The sequence below is a fragment of the Pangasianodon hypophthalmus genome, chromosome 4 (genome assembly GCF_027358585.1).
Source record: "Pangasianodon hypophthalmus isolate fPanHyp1 chromosome 4, fPanHyp1.pri, whole genome shotgun sequence".
In the NCBI taxonomy this organism is placed as follows: Eukaryota; Metazoa; Chordata; class Actinopteri; order Siluriformes; family Pangasiidae; genus Pangasianodon; species Pangasianodon hypophthalmus.
Window position 1 is genome coordinate 10,328,651 of NC_069713.1, and position 21,540 is coordinate 10,350,190.

General features: G+C 40.0%; 1 protein-coding gene across 2 annotated transcripts in view; it reads left to right on the forward strand.

Annotated features, from left to right (window-relative positions):
* The first annotated feature begins 5,753 nt into the window (after window positions 1-5,753).
* LOC113539871 (phosphofurin acidic cluster sorting protein 1) overlaps window positions 5,754-21,540 on the forward strand; it is a 61,311-nt gene continuing 45,524 nt past the window's right edge. The window contains exon 1 of one of the 2 annotated variants that reach the window (XM_034303600.2): window positions 5,754-6,140. In XM_034303600.2, coding sequence (XP_034159491.1) covers window positions 5,983-6,140 — 158 coding nt within the window. In that variant the 5' untranslated portion in view covers window positions 5,754-5,982. The remainder of the gene's footprint in view (window positions 6,141-21,540) is intronic. The other variant, XM_034303599.2, reaches the window with a different exon arrangement.

Sequence of the window (21,540 nt, forward strand, 5' to 3'; positions counted from 1 at the left end):
TTGTTCTTGAGCAAGAGCCAGCCCTTTAGATAACACCTCACACAAGCGGGCTGTTTCCCCATTTACTGCTGTTATAAGCTTTGTGTGCGAGTTGGATTGACTGAATAAACATCTCATTCCTTGTGTAAACTCTGCGGAGTGATGGCTACCAGAGCAAACACTCTGCGCGCTTTCTCTCTTTTCCGATGAACACCAGGCATGGAAAATAGCTGTCTGTTGGATGGGGTCATAAGTACTCAGAAGGGACTGTTCCCGATGCCTGAGGATACATTTTGTTTCCGTGAAGAATTCCGTGCTCATGTGACTGGCCTTTCGCTGCATCATCTTCCTCAGACACCGCCATCGGATTAGGCCATAGTACAGTAGTCTTTCTTGCCTTAATCTGATGCTTAATCCAATTTCAGGGCTTATTAAAGATAAACTACAAACCACTCACTCACTTTTCAGTAACCGATCTTTCCTGATCAAGGTCATGGTGGATCCGGGAATTCACCCAGGATGCGAGGATGGTCCATCGTAGAGCAACATGAACGCATGTATTCACACATAGGAGCAGTTTATCTTAGCTAGTCCACCTAGTGGCATGTTTTTGGGAGATGGGAGGAAACAACATGCATAGGAACTCCACACAGACAGTAACCCAAGGTCAGCATTGAACCAGAGACCCTGGAGCTGTGAGGAAGCAACACCACCTGCTGCTCCACCACGCTGACCAACTACAAAAAATGAAAAAGATGAAGCTGAGAGATGTGAATTAATTTTGTAATATTCCTCCATCTGTATATTTTCTGTACTGCTTATCCTACACAGGGTTGCAGAGAGCATATCTCAAGAGACTCAGGGCACAAGGCACCCTGGACAGGGTGCCAACCCAGCACAGGGCACAATCATACACACACCATGGACAATTTAGAGATGCCAAACATCACTAAATTTTCTTTGGACTGGGAGAGGAAACCCGTGAAGCAAGGAGAGAACATGCGAACTCCACGCACACAGGATGGAGGTGGGAATAGAACCCCCCAATCCCAGAGGTGCGAGGCAAACATGCTAACCACTAAGCCACCATTCTCCCTTAATTTGTAATATTTCTTAATAAAATAATTCATAATATTTTTCTGTTAGATGGAATGAGCAGGACAGTTGTGCACGCCAGCGGTTGTCAAACTGGAGGGTGTCAGGGTGTGTGTAAAAATTTCAGCGGTTGTATTTCTACTTTGACATTTTTAATTTTGTCAGTGTATAGAGTCAAACATTTCATGTTTAAAGATATGACAAAACATGGAAAACATTTGAATAAAAACTATAGAGAAATGAATTTTTTTTTAAAAAAAAAAGGAAAATAAAACAAACTAACGAGATATCTAAAAATAAAAAAAAAAATCCTAATACAAATTAACAAAGATAAGTAAACCAGAAACAAAACCACATGAAAATCCTGAAACCAATCTGATTTCTATTTGAAAAATAAAAGTAATTTTCAGACACTCAAAACTGTAATATTACTTTCCAATCTATAAATAAATTTTTATTTTTTTTAAAAAACAACTGCATGAACCAATCAACTCAAAGTACACTCCACACCTGTTGGAGCAAGCAGCCATGGCGTTACACAGTCTAGTGCTTTCCCTGCTTTCACACACGTCTTATCTGATAAGGCCCTTCAGGATCTGAGTCAGGTGTACGAGAGCGGGGAGAATGTTTAACTGCACGATGCAGGACAGGAGTCTGATGTTCACGTCTAAAGCCAGAGTCACTTGTGATGTCTGACCACAAATTTGCACATTGTAAACAAACCACTATGTTTATTTACACTCTATCATAAATGACCAGTTAATGAGGCTTCTGTGGTTTAGAACAACTTTTATTATGATGTGTGACTTTGCCTGTTAACTGTCCTAATCCTCTGTGTGTGTGTGTGTGTGTGTGTGTGTGTGTGAGAGAGAGAGAGAGAGATGGAGTAGACCCGTCATACCAAACTGAGCCTGTGTAATTTGTTGATCCTAATTTAATTCTAATCTGATGATCTGTCAGAGGCAGTGGAATGAGACATCCGAGTCGAGCAGGACGACCGAACACAAATCTCACTCCAGCTACAACAGAGTCGAGTTTCATTTTTTTTATATATAACTCACCCTTTTTTCTTGTTGATCAAAGCCTCAGGGCCTCTGATTCATATAACTGCTATCAGCACTTTTTCTTCTGAACTACTGGCCCGCCAACATCATCAAGGGCACTTGGACTGACGTTAAACACCAGTGATCTGGCAGTCTACTGATTATCTTGAATGTAGTATCTGAGATATGAGAATGTGCAGCGGTGGGCAGGTTGTAGCTCATTAGAAGTCAGAAGAGTTTAAACTTTAAGGGAAAAGTGATATAGACTATTCGTTAAAATGTCTGGAGCATCCAGGTGAAGCTGTTAAGCTCAGCAGGAGCTCTCGAGTAGTCGAGCAGATCCAAAACCTAGCAGGAACCATGGGAGATTTTTAGGTGGGTTTGGAGCAGGTAGTGCTTAACACAAGCTCAGCTTAAAGGAATACTCCACTGGTTTTCACACAAATCTTCCTCTATAGTGTGTTTGAATACTACAGAATAATTTCAACATTTCCCTGTGTTAAGCAGCTAAAAAAGACGTTTTCTCGAAACACACTTATAATGGAGGTTTAAGGGCAGTTGTTAAACTCGGTACTTTTTCAGTAGTTTAAAATCTACATGCAGGAAAGCAGAAAAGTTTCTTTCTTCCTGTTCTTCTTTTCTTAATTAATAAGAAAGCATTCATGTAAACTTTCTAGGGTCTACATTTTAACTGCAACAGGTGAGCGACGTTTTTGTTCCCCCAAGCCCCTGTTGGTTACCGTAAAACCCTGTATACATGTGCACTCCAGTTTCTACTACAATGTCCTCTTTGATAATCGTTAGCATTCAAATTCTTTGTAAAGTGTTTGATTTTACACTTTGTGGTGGGTTTATTTCAATTTTTTTCTCTTTCAGCTGACTATTTCTGGCCAAAATATAGTTAACTGATATTACATATAGAGTATACTCATTTAATGTTAGCTAACTCAAACATACAACTCAAAACATTCTCCATATACATTTGAAAGAGAGTAAAATCGAGACGAGACGAGATTACTAGAGTGACATGGAGGAAAGGGGCGGGGCTTCAGTCAATATCAGAAAGTTCACAATACTTACCCAAGTGTCAATCAGTCCAGGTTTATATGTCAGTTGGTTCATCTGCTATTTTTATTGAGGGGAAAAAAGAAGACTGATCTTTTTTGTGTATTTGTGTATTGTGTATCTAGACAATTAAAGACTATTTTACAAAATAAGCCTGAAGAATGGTAAGAAGATCACCAACATCTCAGTTCACAACATTTCTCCATGTGCGTAAAGCCTGAAGTCTACAGAACAGGTGCTGTTGTTTAGGGCTGGATGTTGGTTTCCACCATAAATGTTGTGAAAGGTTAGTAGGTTAGTAGTAGTGGAAAATAATTCTTCAGTTCTTTGTGGCATCAACAAAAAATGGCTAAAGAACCACGCATCAAGAGATTTTTTAAGGAAATTAAAATGGCTCCTATAAGGCAACACTCAGAAAACCCTTTCTGGTACCTTTGTTTTTAAGGTTGTAGTGGCAACAACATTCAAGTGCACTGGAAATGGATTTTTTTTAAAATATATATATTCATTAAGCATTTCAGCACTCATGATTTCAATGTGATAAACAGGTGAGGTTCATAGCTATGTAAAGAATAAAACACTCAGGGATGTGCTGTTATAGGAAAATAATCACCAATGGGGTGGTGTGGTGCAGCCTGAAGTGAAGAATTACTGAATTACTGAATTACTGTTACCAGCCTGGAGTTGATTATTTTTCCTGTAACAGCATGCGCCAAAGTGTTTTATTCCTCTTATACCACATCACATGGGGGGCATGGTGGCTTAGGGGTTAGCACTGTTGCCTCACATCTCTGGGGTTGGGGATTTGAATCCCACCTCCGCCCTGTTTGCTTGTTCTCCCTGTGCTTCAGGGGTTTCCTCTGGGCACTCTGGTTTCCTCCCCCAGTCCAAAGACATGCACTGTAGGCTGACTGGCATTTCCAGAATTGTCAGTAGTGTGTGACTGTGTGTATGATGTGTCCTGCAATGGGTTTGCACTCTGTCCAGGGTGTCCTCCACCTTGTGCCCCCAGTTCCCCAGGGTAGGCTCCAGGCTCCCCCAAATAGATGACTGGATGGACAATATCATGTCACATTGTATGTTTTATCCATTTATAGCTACTTTCAATATTGTGGAATTTCTGCACGTTGGTTCTGTTATGAATTACGTTATAGCAGCTATAAACATTCATTCCCTCTTGTGCAATGGAAATTGGCAGAAAAGTTAAAGAAACAGTTTTATCTCTGACATTGAAGAGTCCTTCCATAAATGTTAAATAAATATGTCTGTAAAAAAAAAAAAACCTCACCATATCACTGATTTTAAAATAACGTGTTTGTTTTATTAGCGTTATTATTAATGTGAAGCATTCACCACAAAAAAAGAAAGAAAGTTAAAGTCGCTACTACAGAAGTGATAACATGAGAATATAAACTGAATATAAACAGTGGTGCAGCAGTTTCCTCCCAAAAACATGCCAGTGAGCGAGTGTGTGAATGTGTGTGTGTGTGTGTGTGTGTGTGTGTGCCCTGTAATGGAGTGGCATTCCCAGAACGCAGGACAGGTGATGAGATGGTGACCTTGGAGACCTTGACCAGGATAAACCGGTTACGGGAAGATGAGTGAATGTAATTTGCCTTGCAGCCAGAACTACTGTCAGAGCTGCTGTTTTAGAAAATTAATCAACACCTTCTGACCAATCAGATTTGAGAACTCAGTAGCACTGTGGCGTAAATTCAGCGACGAATAGTGAAGAGCATTTTCAGTATTTCCTTTCGTAAACAGGTTGTGAGTTGCACTGCTTCTCTGTTTCACACTGAAAGAGTCGGAAGGAGGCAGAAAGCTTTCTCATGGAGGTAAATGTGGAGACAGGAAATGACACTGCTTCACTCTTATGAGCTTTCTGATTCATAACAATGACAATAAACAAGGCGATGTTGTCTATGTCTTCTACACTCCTCCACAGATCTCTCTCTCTCTCGTTCTCTACACTCCTCCACAGATCTCTCTCTCTCTCGTTCTCTACACTCCTCCACAGATCTCTCTCTCTCTCTGTTTTTCAGTTTGCATGTGCTTTATTAGTATGACAAATAACTGTACATTTGTATTGCCAAAGAAAGTATAAAGGAAGGGTAGAGTAAAAACAGGAGAAATAAAATAAAAAGACAAAATTAAAGAAAATACTAATAGATTAAAATAAACAGAACAAAAAAACAGTGCAAACTATGTACATAAATTAAGGACAATATAAAGGCACTATATACAGAATAACTGAAAAAAAGAAGGATAAAATGAGTAAAATTACAGAATAAAAGTGAATTTACTAATAAAGGTAAGAAAGAACAGAAAACAATAATAATAAAGAAGAGCAATCATAACAATCACAAGAAACACAAGGGAAAGGCAGATCACACCCTGTCCCTCATATTATACACCAATCTCTCTCTCTCTCTCTGTGTGTGTGTGTGTGTGTGTGTGTGTGTGTGTCGACCTGCGCGCGTGCGCTTGCCTGTGCACGGAAGGTCGCGTGCGTCTTTAACAGGGGGCGTGCCTTTCTCTCTCTCTCTCTCTCTCTCCCTCCCTCTATGTGTGTGTGAGAGAGAGAGAAATTTCCGCTTCCTGCATTCACAAACCCTCCGCACTGTCTCGCGCAAACACTCCCAGGCAGGCTTACACACATACACACACACGCACACATCCGCTGTAAGTGCGTTATCCCGCAGATTGCGGGTGCCTGTGCTCGCCCTGCAGGACCTATTTGTGGATCTGAAAGCAGACAGAAGCCCGGCCCGGGTGTCCAGCGGCTCGGCTGTAGAGCAGCATGTCGGAGCGCGGAGGAGGGCTGCCGAGGAGCGGAGGCGCGCCGTGTCCGTCTCCGCAGCCCTCCAAGCCGGTCGCGATCACCTCCAACCGCCCGGTGCACATGAACCTGTACGCGACCTGGGAGGTGGACCGCTCCTCTCCGAGCTGCGTGCCCAGGTAACGAGCTTCTCACTGCGGCTGAACGGGAGGCGTGTGACCGCCGGATGCACGTCCGTGCTGCGCTGATGGCACTGCTGCAGTCTGCTTCTCTCTGTCTGTGTGTGTGTGTGTGTGTGTGTGTGTGTGTAGATACGTGTTGGCGGAAGCTTTGTAGCTTTGTAGAAACACAAGGGCTACATGGTTGTTTTTTCCTACTTCTGCAAAACACCGAGATTCTCCCAGAGGCAGAAACAGAGGCAGAGGCAGATACAGCTCTCAGCACAGGAGCTGCAGCAGAGCTGTTTTTCTACAGAGCAAAACAAACCACTAACCTCCCATGCAAATATAAACACACAGGTAGCGTTCCAGCTGACAGGAAAGGCGCCTGTACACACACACACACACACACACACACAGAGAGAGAGAGAGAGAGAGAGAGAGAGAGAGAGAGAGAGACAGCAACAAAAATACATACTAGGAGGGTGAATTTAACACACACACACACACACACACACACACACACACAGAGCAACAAAAATACACACAAGGAGGGTGAATTCAACACACACACACATACACAGAGCAACAAAAATACATACAGTGAGGGTGAATTCAACACAGACACACACACACACACACACACACACACAGAGACAGCAGCAAAAATACACACAAGGAGGGTGAATTCAACCAACACACAGACACACACTGAGAGCAACAAAAATACACACAATGAGGATAAATTCAACACACACACAGACACACACTGAGAGCAACAAAAATACACACAATGAGGGTGATTACAACACACACACTGTGTCATATTAGTTGTGTTGTCATTTAAACCGGTTAATGTCATTTGTTTATCGTCTCCTGGTTAGCGGCTTAATGTTAGCTAGCATGCCTCATTGTGTATGTGTGTGTGTGTGTGAGTGAATGTTTTTGTGTCTTATGGGGACCCAGTGTCTCTGCAGGGATAGGAATATCTAACAGTTTTGACCTTGTGGTGACCTGCCAAATGAACACACATGCTTTAAAATAACAAAAAAAAAATCAGTTTTGATTGAATATATACATTTAGACAGATTTACTTTGTCTAAATATCATTTATATTAAAAAAGTAAATGGATTGTCCTTGTGTTGGGAAGACGATGAGTGAAAAAAATATATATATTTTTTTTTATGCAGAGCATTAATTAAGTATATTAATAATCATGTACATGGTTCTCAAGGATATTGAGACAAATGTGTGTGTGTGTGTGTGTGTCAGGACTACAAAATAAGATACATAATAATAATTTCTGCTGGGGATAATGCTGTGTAATTTGGTATTGGGTTGTTATTGGGCTGTAGGGACTTTGAGAGATGCACTAGACTGCATTAATTGTCTCTTGTTTTAATCCCGGTATGGTTTCAGTGTTGGCCCTGAATAATTGATTGGCTGTTTTGTTTTCAGACCCGGAACTCAGCTGAGCCTCTTAAACAGAGCTTAATACTGCTTAATAAGAGATACACTACACTCTGTGTGTGTGTGTGTGTGTGTGTGTGTGTGTGTGTGTGTGTGTGTGTGTGTGTGTGGAGACACGGACAGCGACATGGACATGAAGTAAGGCCATCAGTTTAGCAATACAACAGAATACCATGATGAGAAATTCTGAAATTGTTATACCACAGCACTGAATTCTCCAATCTGATTGGTCAGAAGGTGTTGATTCATTTTCTATAACAGTAGTTCAGACACATGTTCTAATACGTTATCATTTCTATCGGACGAACTTCCCCAGGGCCTTGTGTGTCGAGACGCTCCACATAATCGAAGGCTGATAATAAATGGATTAAAAAAGCATGTTGATATTCTAACAAAGAAAAATCAGTGATCTGGTTGTTTTCTGTATTGAGACGTTTATTTGGCATTTATGGAAGGAGTCTCCAGTGTCAGGACGTTCTATCAGACGGGAAAGTCTTCAGACCTGAGGATGTTCCGGTTTCTCATAACATGACAACATGTTTTCTGTGTCTTATTGGAGACACTAAAGAGAGAGAGAGAAGAAAAGAGAGGCTTTTTTTTTGTAGAATCTCATGCATACACTCCTGAAATCCCACAATGCACTGCACAGGGTTAGTGTCCAAACCATGTGGCCTAGAACATACGGTTGCTACTACCACACCATGAATTGTTTAGTACTGCGCTGTATCGTGTGTTTGAGAAACAAGCTTTCTGGACAACACCACACACACACACACACACACACACACACACACACACACACACCCACACCAGTGTACCTCAGTATCTCCAAACACACACTCCTTTACTTGCTCTGCTGCTTCATACACACTGGCTGTACGGGTATAACTGTGTGTTATGGTGCGTTGATGCATAATCAGCCCTATTGTTCCATGGTCAGTGCGTCTGTTTCTTCCTTTTCTTCAACTGACAGGTTGTTCATGTCAATAACAATCGCACGTGTGCGCAAACGCAGCACTATTCATCCGGATATGAGCTCGAAATGATTGACAGAAATGATCTACACTTTAAACATAGCTTTATTTTGGCCTGTGTAAGTTTCCCCATGACGCCGATCTCTACTCGCCGCTCTGCTACCGACACACTGGTCCGTTTCGAATGTTGCCGTTTGATCTGTGTTGTTATAAATGCTGGGAAACGATGGTGTAAAATATCCATCACTCTTCCTAAGAGATCAGGTTCAGCAACTCCATGCAAATGTCGACTTTAACATGGAAATGTAAAGCTGTGAGTGCAGGAATAACTCTGAAAATGCAAAGTAGGTCTGTATTTATCTGCTGTTCTTATGTATTCTTTAAAAAAAAAAAAAAAAAGGGCTGGTATTATTTATATTTTATATATAAAGGTGATCAAACACAAAACAACATTTAGACTGGATTTTCTCTTAATGTCATTAATTATCAATTAACAGTGCGATCGTTTAGATTCGATTTCTCCAACACAACAACATTTCACACTCCATTTTCATCTAATTGTCGTAGATATAGAATTATTATTATTATTTTTTTTTTCCAAAGCTCACATAGACACGGTTTCATTCTTGTTATTCGTGAAAGGTGTTTCCCCAGAGTGCCTGTTGAGTTTTAAATGATGCATTCCCAGTTCCGGCGTGTGACTGAAAGAGCATGACGTCCACCCACAGCAGCCAAAACACCATCATCAGGTTTCTGTTACAGCGCCATTCCACCGCTGTAGCTGATGAGAGCTGCTTTTGTTTGAATTCACCTCTGTTGTAGGGTGTATCTGTGATTCAGCATGTGTGGATCCTCAGTTATATGATATCCAGCAGGTCATGGACCTTTAAACACTTTCCGTACCCAGGTTGGGAGGAAGCTGAGGAACACAGGAGGTGCTATTTTTGAATAATGTAATCTCATCTCTTAGAGAAGTACACATTCTCTATTATTACAGTTATTATAAAAGCTTGAAGCCTGCTGGACGGAGCTGTTACTCTGACTGCGGAGTATGTTTACAATTTTAAAGCTGACCTTTAAAAACTACTTGAATGGAATTAGTTTCTCAGGGTGACGTCTATAATAAACCTTTTGCCTGATGAATGTCCAGACAGCGATTATCTTACACAGGACGCACAAATTTCTATCAGATTTCATTTCTTATGAACTCCGATGTTTGTCTTAAAAATGGTGAAAATCACAGTATTGATATAATTTATTTATTTATGGAAAGATATACAGCATAATTGTGGTATTGCAGCACAAATATAAAAAGTAATAGTCTGTGTAATAAGACTGCGGGGTCTTTTAATTGACTTTGCATCGTTTTATTTAGTGAAGTATTTAATCTTCCTTCAACTGTAGCATTTAGCAGTGTTAAAAAAAAAAGAAATAATAAATAATTAAAAGAATAAATAAATAAATAACGTATAACAATGCTTCTAAAATAAAATCTCTTATAATAAAAAATTAAAAGAAGTAACTAAGATTGATATAAAGCACAGTTAAAACATTTTGCCCTGACCAAAGGGATGCACTTGAAATAAAATGGCACAAGAAATAAAATAGCGTAAGTCCTATGAAAAATAAAAGAATAAAGAACAGCCAAATAAATAGCAACACAAAACAAACTAAAATATGTCGGAATTACTTATAAAAGGCCAAGATGTTTATTTAGACAGCACTAAAATTCATCATTGAGTTTGTTGAAAAAACCTGTTTGAGCTGAGAGAGATGGAAATAATGAAGTTACTGCACTGCCACATGTACATCTAATGCTGTTTAGTAGAAATTAATACATAATACAGTTATGCTTTATTTATTTTTATGCACATTTTATAGGTTACATTGTTATTATTTTCTTCTTTCTGCCACTGTTACTATTTGTTTCATTATTATAATTGGCTTATTTAAATATTTTATTTTCATTAGATTTTGTTTCTTTATTTCTGTTATTATTATTATTATTAGTAGTAGCAGTATTAGTAGTAGTATTTCTTTTTTTACTTGGGTATTATGCTGAAAAAATTAAATATAATTGCAAATGAAACAATAATGTTCACTGCACATTCTCAACTATGTTTTTATTTTTGAAGACGTGTAAAAATATCATTGCGAGCATCACACAGCACATTTAGTCCCATCTGGATATGGCTCATGTTAAAAGGCAATTATGGTGATATAGTTTTATTCATCAGCTGCCTATTTATGAGCTATAAAAACATAATTAGTGCGATTGTTGGAAACACAAGTTGTGTGATTCGGCTCATTTCCCCAGCGGACCTGCTGCTTTTTAATGTCGTCTGCCTTCGATCAATAAGTCAGTGGATGAGCGTCGAGCTCATTGTTCTCGTGCGTGTGTGTCCGTGTGTGTGTGTGTGTGTGTGTGTGTGTGTGTGTGTGTGTGTCTCGAGTCCTGCTCTGTTTCCCCGGCGTTTGATTGCGGTGGAGACAGATAGAAGGAGAGAGCATGAGAATGTTAGATCGAGTGAATAGATGAGGCTGATGGAATGGAGAGGGAGACGTTGGGGACAGAAAGACGAGGAGAAATGAAGGAGAAACCGAACCGGCCATGGGGGATGAAGCGAGCGTGACTCCCAGTGCTGCTTTCTGCTGGAGGATTTGCATCAAAGATGCAGTTAATGTTGTTTGAAATCAGAGCAAACTGTGGCAAGATTCACAGGAAGTGGCTCAAGCGTGCAGGAGAGCAGTGCCACGCTGAGCGAGACATAGCATTATTCAGACACGCAGTGGGAGCGAGGCGAGAGAGAAAAAAGGTCGAGCCGCCCCGTCGCTATAAAAAAGGTAATTGGTACTGCAGGGTGGTGCTGGAACAGAAAAAAAGCATCAGGTCGATATCCATGTCCCGCTGCGTGCACAGCGCAATCTTGGGAAGGTCAGGTTTCAAACCCGGGGCCTGTTCTTCAGTTGTACTGCCGTGTAAATTCGAGGACATCTAGATCATGTAAAGAAATCTAGTTAGCGCCCACCACAAACCTAATGGTACTCCAGAGCTCGGCTTTTCCTCACGTGAGCGCTGATAACATCACGGCTTCGTCCGAGGTGTAGAATGAGCTCCTCAGCCCGCACACGGCTGCCTCGCTGCACGTCTCTGAGCTTTACCCGTGAGATGCTTAGCATTCTTCAGCTGCTCTCGCTGTCTTCATGGCTTTGCAGAAGGTACGGGGAATTCCATCAGCCTATTTCTCAGGGAAATTCTGACCCGGGCTCTTGGCAGGGCACTGCTTGTTTTTTTTATTATTATTATTATTATAAAGAAACAGACTTCCAGTTTCATTTTCTTTGTATTCTTGGGTTCTTTCTTGCCTTCTCAGCCTTGCTCAATCCCCGTGAATTTTTCTTTTTATTTCCTGCCAGAATTCCAGCTGCACTGTGTCACGTAGAAGAATAAAAATATCCTGCCTGTTCATTGAGAAATGTCAGGCGCTCACAAGTGAACTTTGTGGTTATTTTAATCTGTGTGGTGGCTCACCTCGAGGTTTATTCAGAATAGCGGTGTGACATCATGGCGCTGTCTGCACCTCTATCTGGTTAGTATCTGTATTTTAGGATTTAAACCCAACGTGGGTGTGGCTTAAACTGTGAGTAAACAAATTTACATGGTTCTGTTTCCCAAAATATAAACACTAGTAGCTTAATTTAAAGCAGCGCAACCCTGACCAGGCAGGTACTAATGATGCAGCGAATACGTCACGCAGCACAACACACTCATCTTAATAAACATGCTCTTTCTTTGTCCCACAAGCTGAGTATCTGACTGCTAGCTCGTGCCTGCATGAAAGTAAGAACCTCCCGCTTGGGTAACTTTCTCCTGGCGTTCCGCAGAGTCCCTGACCCAATGCACACCTCTGGCTAATCTTATTATGACTAAAAGTAATAATAATTCCACTGCAAGAAATGATATCTCAGTTAAAAAAATAGCTTAAATGTAGGCAAATCTAATAATAGTTCTCTTTAATAGATTGTTTTTAAACAAATAGATTATTATTATTATTTTTTTTTTTTTTTAGTTATTTTTACTCATTTGTATTCTATAGCCAGGCATTTTGGCTTACTTTCATTTACTTTATGTTTATTGTATTTACATTATTTTATTGAGCATTCATTTTTTGAAGCAAAATGGTCTGCTAATAGAATAAAACTATTTTAAGCCTGAAATGGCTATGAATAAATCTAGAAATAGGTTTCATGGTCTTATATTTGTTATATAATAATCTCATAATGAGATAAATATGTGAAGGCATTATCTGTTGATTCTGAAAACATTGTATATGTATATATGTATGTTCAGGTACATCCCTAATTTCGAAGATTTTATGAAGCTGCTTTACTGAAGACACTTTTATTAACAGTAATCAGCTCTGTGTTGTATCTGCGCATGACATAATAACCCATAATACGTAGCTTTAATAATAATTAATCTTATTTTACTTGTAATTTTCTCATTTTTCTCCAGATCTGATCTTTTCCTGGATTATGTTCATGCTTCAATGCGGTTATTTCAGCTAATTTAATCCCAGCCTTCCTGTATCCTTTTAGTCCAGTACCAAAGACACATTTAAGCAGCTTTTGTTTATTTTACAGTTGCAGAGCTGTGAAGTTTTGCATTGCATTATGGGTTGTGATGTCTAAACAGGCAAATTTTGTGGTGTTTATTGGACGTAACAGTAAGAAATGTAAATATGCTCAATCTTATTAAAAAGAAATAGTGGGATTATGAAATTCAAATACTCACTCCACCGTGACATCAGCCACACAAAGAGCTTTATTCATACACACACAAAAAAACAGATCGCACAGTGAGGGTCGGCTTTGTGGAAAAGTCTTTCAGCGCATGAGGAGAAAAGCGCTGTGGTGTTCTCCACAGGTGCGCTACATGTCCTGAGATGATGACAGGGTGAATTTCTGTGTGGTGTGTGCGGCGCTTTTGTTCTTCTATTGTGTGTGTGTGTGTGGGGAATAGTGTGCTTTTTCACACCCACAGATATGAGCATGGTTGCTGTCTGGCAAGGAGCCAATACAGAACAACATTTGAATGTAACAAAATATAACAAAATGTGGATCGTAGCGTTGTGTACATTATTCTGAAACGGTACGACAAGATGACCTCATCATACTGAAACACACGGTACCTCACTGATTATACGCGTTTTTTCCCTTTTGTATCACTTCTTTTTTCAGTACGCCAACGTTTTAAAAATGTATAGCGTTTCCACTGAGCTTCTTTTTGTTATTATTAAATTCACACCTTCAACATTTGCATAAACAGCTGTGCGGAAACCCCGCTGCTGATTCACAGAAGCCATAATAAGCACAGTTACTTGGAAGTGTGTAGAGACGGACTTGAATATCATAGCAGTGAGCGTCTGTTTTGTTTTCTGGTGATGATGGTGTGACTCATTTCTGCACCTAAAAAAAACCACAGCCACCCAAACCATCCCACTAAATTCCACTTTCCAAGCAGATCACCAAACTTGATATATAAAGTTTCAGGTGGTAGAGCCCCATCTTTAAAATTCTTTCCTGAATTTCCGTTCTTTGCTTTTTTTTGTCATCCTCAATAACTGCCAGCGTTTCTGAAGAGCTGAGCTTAGAGTCAGGTTTCGAAGTTCTGGCACGAGAGCTCACTTCTTTTCCTTGTTTTTCCACACGCCTCATTAGATTTCTGTCTTAAGTCTCCTCTGCTTTATTATTTTACTTTTCCGTCCTCAACCGTTGACTCTGACTTAAAGCCTTTTCCAGGAAAATGACAGGCGTTTAGCTTAGTAGTAAAAGATTTAGGCATTTTAGAGTGCTTCATGGTAGAATTATCCAGACTTGCCTGCAGAAAACAATATCAACTTCTCTGGCCTGTTAAAGGAGCAGTCTGTAACATTGCAGTAAAACATGTTTGCTGCGTTCTACTAAAACTTGCCATTTCTGACCTCCAACTAGGAAAAACCAAAGAAAACACCCTCTCATGTGAGAATTTCAGCTTGGAATGTTTGCTTGATAGCTTTTGATAACAAAAGACAAACACTTTGTAGCTCAAACTCATGGAGCTCGAATATGACACAATTCCCAGTTCCTCGGTAAGTTAAACACAGCAATCGACAAGTCTTCTCCTTCAGCCAAGTCCATCCTCCTCTATTAAAACTACTCGCTCTGTGAGTTTCTTGTTTAAGAAAAGAAGATTGATTTCTGGGCCAGAAAAATTTAAGCATGAGCATTAAATGGAAAATCTAGACAGATCCATTACATGGTGATATCATGATTCATGTTATTTCCACCTAAAAGAATGTAAAGTATCTTTATTACAGATTTCGAAACACTTTTAAAAATTACACACTGCCCCTTTAAGGTGTCTGAGAGCCTCATTGCACATCGTGAATCAGACAGAATCTCAGATAACACTTGTATTACTTTGTATTTTCTTCTCTCTTTCAACAATCAGAGAAAGAAAAACCCTTCTCGCTACAGACTTTCGCAAAGCAAAAGTGTTTAAGTGGGACGTATATTTAACCAAAATGCACCTCACAGTGTTGCAACACACCTCAGTGCTGCAACTATACTGTAAACTATTCTTTAAAAAAAAAAAAAGATAGCAAGCAGTAATGGAAATCTCCTGCTACGACATGCAGTCACCTCGCAGTTGTAAACACATCGAGCAAAAATAAAGACGCTAGTCAGATCGGAAGAACATTGAATAATAAACACCACGGCTCACAGCCAGAAGGTTGGTCAACAACTTGCTGTTGTTTTGTCTGGAGCACAAACATGATGTGCCACCTCACACGTTTTCTCAGAAAAGAAACACACTTAACTAGCTAATTATTTTCACCATATGTTATTAAATTGCGTTAGAGACCACTAGTCAGTTCCAGGCAATGAAAACATAGGACCGGGGAGCTTTTATTTACATGGTGAGCTAGTTAATAATTAACTTGCGGTATGAATAATGAAATTGAAGTGATAAAATGACTCATATTCATACGGTGCTCATAAGCTCAGAAGTTCCTGGTTATACAATTGCACTTTTTGACGATAGAGCACACAGTAATAGAAGGGATTTATTTATAATCGCACTATCCGGTGTCACCCGGATGAGGACGGGTTTCCTTTTGAGTCTGGTTCCTCTCAAGGTTTCTTCCTCATGTCGTCTCAGGGAGGTTTTCCTCACCACCGTCGCCTCTGGCTTGCTCATTAGGGATAAATTTAGGAATTCAAAATATATATGCGGAATTTATATATTTCTGTAAAGCTGCTTTGTGACAATGTGCATTGTTAAAAGCACTATACAGATAAAATTGAATTGAATTGAAATCGTTATTACAGTGGTATCATCAGAAGACATGGCAAATGTTACTTTTCGGGAATATAACTTTTGACTTAAGGTATGAAAGTTCGTCAGATGAAGATGAAAAGGAAGAAGGGATACCGATTTTACCGGAAACACCTTTAAGGTGAACGTACAGAACAACCTAGCTGACGTGCTATAAGATGAGCGTGGCTTCTTCGGGATCTATTTCCACCAGCGGAGCAAAAATAAACAGAACATTTGGCCATATTGTGTCTGAGATGTCACTTACTCAATATTAATTTCTTGTTTCTCGAAGAACTGTTGTATAAAAGCAATATCACACTCGCAGTCTTGCGGTTATGCTGAATATCGACATAGCTGTGATTAGCTACGGCCGAATCAGAGCCGTGCTGATAATCAGTATAACCGCGCTCATGCAATATTGCTTAAAAAGTGACACAGTGACCCTTCGAATACACCAGCTCTGTTCTGCCTTTACATTATTACCAAAAATATTACTAACAATGGGACAGATTTCTAACGAAACTACAGATATTTTTGAGAAATTTTGCTAGAATCTCATTTTTTCCTTTCTCATCCTTCTCTGTGTTTTCTTCAGTCTGTGTAGGTCTCGTCTCATAAATCATTAAAGCCGCCTTGACACAAAGTCAGGGATTTCACCCAAAGCGGAGCTGATTCACCTCCAGCAGTCAAATGATCAGTTTTTGAGCATCTTCACGTTTTGCTCGTGTGCATGTCATTGGGGATTAATCATCTCCATCCCCCATGCTGCTGCTGTTGTTCTCGCTCGAGTTTGTGAGTCACTGAGAAAAGCAAGAACTGCGCTGAGGTTATGGCTTAAACATGACATAGTGGTCTTAATTCCGTGATACTGCAGTCATCCGCTGTATCGCTGCAGCGTTGAAGAATTGACATTATAACAGCGTGAGTCAGAGACAGTCTTAAAGTGTGGGAATAATCGACATGCCTCCTGCAAAACATCACTGCTCTTAAGCATACTTTAGGCATTTCCTGTAAATGTAAATCTTGCTAGAGCTTGTCCTGACATTGAGCACTTCAGAGTTGTTCGCTCTCTATGCGTCTGTGTTGCAAAACCCTCATCAGAAACAGCAGTAAGGAATGCTTTGTTTGTGTGTGTGTTCTTTAAACTTAATCTGCCGGAATATGTATTTCATACATTTGAATTATATACACATCACTTTAAATACAATTCTTTTTTCTCCTTTGGTGTGTTTAATCATTTTTTGAGGAAATTTTAATAAAAATGAGGTTTTTTTTGTCAATTTCTTTGCTTTGTCCTGAAATTGTTTGGGTAGGATTTGCCTTTAAAAGCATATCATTTAAATGAACAGATTCTGGTTTTGTAATTTTAACACATCAGAACCCAAACATCAAAAATTAAACTTGAAAACATACAGATTTTATATAAAGTAGGCAAACAGGAAGCATCCAGGATTCCCAGAGGAAAAGTAGCTTTTAAATGGAGCAGTATTGGAAAGCTAGTTAAAGCTACATCCAGATTTCCTTCATGTATATCTCATCTGGAGCGCTTTATTACAGTTATACAGCTCTAATAACGTTATACAGATGAAACGTGGTTTGAATTGATGCGGAGATTAAACACATATATCTATTCATCTTTAAACATTCTGTTTGTTTTCATCCTGTTTTTTTCATGATGTTTTCAGATTCTCATTAGCATGACATTTCAATATTTCTGATTAGACTTTGGAACTGAGCCAAATAGATTCACAAGGTCACAGCAAGGTCAAATGTCTGAAATAGTTTTTCGTCAGGAGCTTCCCTCTCCTTTGACATATATTTTAAGGGTATTTCAGGCATACAAATTCGTAACATGAAGGACTAGACTCGATGCAGTGGAGGCATCGAGTCCTACTTGTGAATCAGGACAAAGAGGGTAAATTAAATGACAAATCTCTGAAAGTCAGTGAAAACTCTGCTCTTTCTGCCTTCAGCTAAATAACTGACATAAATGCATGTGATTGATGCTTAAAAAACTAGAGTTGCTGAACTACAACATTGGCTCAGCTACAGTATGTCTTCATGTACTTGGTTCTAGATTGCAGTCCACCAGCTGATGATGGTTCTTCTATATCGTGATCCTTATGTCTCGATTTGAAACGTTCCACTGTCATCGTGATTGTTGTCATGGGTTGCGTCTCAAATCAAAAAATCTGACCATACATTCAAAAGTATTTACTAACCTAGAAACTTCAGAAGAATGATACGCAAAACAGACCTTTCGGAAGATTTGAAGGTGACATGAGAGGTTTTTAAAATTCAAACACTACCTGTAATAGGAAACCCGGTTAGTGTTATTACTCAGTAAGAGTCTAGAAGAGTACATAAGTATGCACCCTATTGATTTAAACATGGCTTGTCTGAATGTGACTCCCAGTAATATTTCAGAATGTTAGCACTTAAATTCCATCTTTGATATTTCTAATATTAATCTGTAAAATACATAAATGAAGCAAAAGACGGAGAGTTTCTTTAATGACCCCATTTGTAAATCATGTGACCCAGCGTTTGGGAACCCCTGCATTAGGTTGAGAATACGCCGCTGTGTTTCTTTAAAACTCGCTGTCAGGGCTAGCTGTTGCCTTCGGATATTTCTGTCTGCTGTTTTTCTCTTCTTCTGCATTCCGTCTGTCTCGTTAAACTCCCCCCTCGCTCTTTTCTGTCTCTCGTGTGTCTCTCTCCTGATCTGTTAACAGGTTTACAGCGGGGTCATTAGCAGGTAATCGTTTTAATAAAGGAGACCACGTGCATGCGCGGACTCGCCTCACACGTTTATCCTGTAACTCTCTCTAAGCTCAGCTGTTATCACACAGCTTGTGTGAGAGTGTGTGACGTCTTTGGTGACTCTTCGTTTATTATCATCATGGGCTGTGGGAAGCTGTGTGTGTGTTTGTTTGTGGGTGTATGAACATCCCTCATGTAATGTGTGTTATCTGTTCATAACACTCCACCTAATAAACTGGTGTGTGTGTCAGAGAGCTAACACCATGCGTGCGTGCGTGTGTGTGCGTGCCTGTGTGCGTGCCTGTGTGCGTGCCTGTGTGCGTGCCTGTGCGTGCCTGTGTGTGTCTGTGTGTGTGTGTGTGTGTGTGTGAGAGAGAGAGAGAGCCCCAGGGCTGTTTTTGTGTCTGTAGAGGAGATGGGAAGTTGTGCGTGAGGAAGTGAACAGACTCGTCCTTCCTGCGAGCGCTTGCTTGTGAACGGAGGGCAGGAATGAGGACACATGTCGAGAGAACGAGGGAGGAAGGAAGGGCCTGGGCACTCTCTCACTCCCTCTTAACAGCTTCTCAGAGGCTGTGTCTGTGTGTGTGTGTGTGTGTGTGTGTGTGTGTGTGTGTATGCGTGCGAGAGAGAGACAGAGCTTAGTTTGTGGAAATGAAATTTGCAAAGGCCATCATACTTCAGTACATTGTCTGTTTTCACTAATTGAACTAAATGTCACTTTGTGTGTGCGTGTCTGTGTGCGTGTCTGCGTGTGTGCATCTGTTTCTGTTTTTTGTCCCCCACATTTTGCCGATTCCACATGTCACATTCAGTGATCCCTGCACACAGATTTTGATTTTAGCTCAATAAGCAAATGTAATGACTGATCTCAGCAAAAGCAAAAATGTCTGTGTGTCTGTGTGTGTGTGTGTGTGTGTGTGTGTGTGTGTGTGTGTGTGTGTGTCACTTTGTGTGTGTCTGCCTGCCTATCTGGGACTCTCTGTATGTGTCTCTGTGAATGTGTGTGTCTGCCTGTCTGGGTCTGCGTGTGTGTGTGTGTGTGTGTCTGCTTATCTGGGTTTCTCTGTATGTGTGCGTGTCTCTGTGAATGTGTGTGTGTTTGCCTGTCTGGGTCTCTGTGTCTGTCTGTGTGTGTGTGTGTGTGTGTGTGTGTGTGTGTGTTAATTGTGTCATGCTTTAAAAACAGGGACATTACCAGCATGCATTCAGATCTGCCATGAAAGACCTATAAGACACATTCAGATTGCACATGAATGGATTTGGTGAGTTTGACTGATTCAGACACATGAGTTACATACATCTTCATTACAGATCATTTCATTTCACTTCCATTTCCACACAGTTCTTCCTTACCTTTAGACCTTCTTTGTTGAATAATCAAGAAATAATCAATAATCAGAAAATGAGAGCACAATATAGTAAAAGTATTATTGCTACACAATATACAATAAACTATTATATACAATATAGTATAATATATTTATAGTAATCACAGTGCACTGAGAGAGACGGCATATATTTTGTGTAAAAGAAATCACTTAGGAGCGTGCTATTATAGGAAAATAATCAACAGCTGGGTGGTTTGATGCAGTCTGATGCAACCCGGAGCTGCTGCTACCAAAGCCAAGTTGATTATTTTACTGTTGTTTTATTATACGTTTAATTCATTTATCGTTACATGTTGTGGAACGTCCATGAAACAAGTTACGCTCCTGTTATAATGGCTATAAACAGTCATCTGCTCAACCCCCCTTGAATAAGGCAAAAAAAACCCACCTCTTGTCATGTTATCATGAAACCGCAGAGTTTCTCGGGCGGAAAACTTACTGACTGTTACAAAGCGCTGACACTGGAGACTCCTTCCATAAACATTCAGTAAACATCTCCTTACAGAAAACCTCAACATAGAAACAATTATATGTTTTTCTTTCTTAAATAACATGTTTTTTTTTAAAAAAAATCTGTTTATTCTTAGCCTTAGATTATGTAGAGTGTCCGTCATACAGGTCCCCGTGAGTGAGCTGTTACTATAGAAACAACAACGAGCGCATTAATATAAACCTGTGAATTGAATTACAGTACTACTACTGCCAGAGCTGCTCTTGTAGAAAATGAATCAACAACTTCTGGCCTATCACAATCGAGAATTCAATAGCGCAGTCAACTTTGAAACGGGATCTCTCCAGAATTACAGAACTACTGAAAAAATAAACAGATGACTTGTAATTGTAGTGCGAGTTAATATTTTGGCACTGACGAATTCGTTGACTAATATGGACGTGGGTGGGGTTAAAAAATGTCAGGCACTAGACTGTATCAGAAGTATTTTTAGCTGCCATCATATTTTCAGTGTTCTAGATGATTGGTGTGTAAATAATCGTAAGATATCAGGTGTGTGTTGCGTTCACACTAAACACAATCCTGATTAATTACACCTGTGTAAACATTTCTCTGCTAGTTGACCTTATCCTTGCATTTTGTGTACTTCAGTGTATAAACATTAGCCATTGTGTTGTGATTGACCGTGTCTGTGTGTGTGTTTGTGTGTGTGTGTGTGCGCATGTGTGTGTTTTGGAACGTATGAGGCGGCTCGACAGATTGCTGCCTCTGCAGGAGCAGAAACAGGAGTAAGGATTAATAGAGGCAGACCTGCACACACTCACAACCTCACACACACATTTTCTAAATCACCATAGGCACTTCTGAAAATGCAAACTGAGACAGCTCCCTCAGGTGTGTGTGTGTGTGTGTGTGTGTGTGTGTATGAGACCTACATGCTGGCAGCTAACACCTCTCCAGCTGAGATGCAGGAGGAGGTGTCGTCATGGCGACAGCCCCAAGTGCTAACAT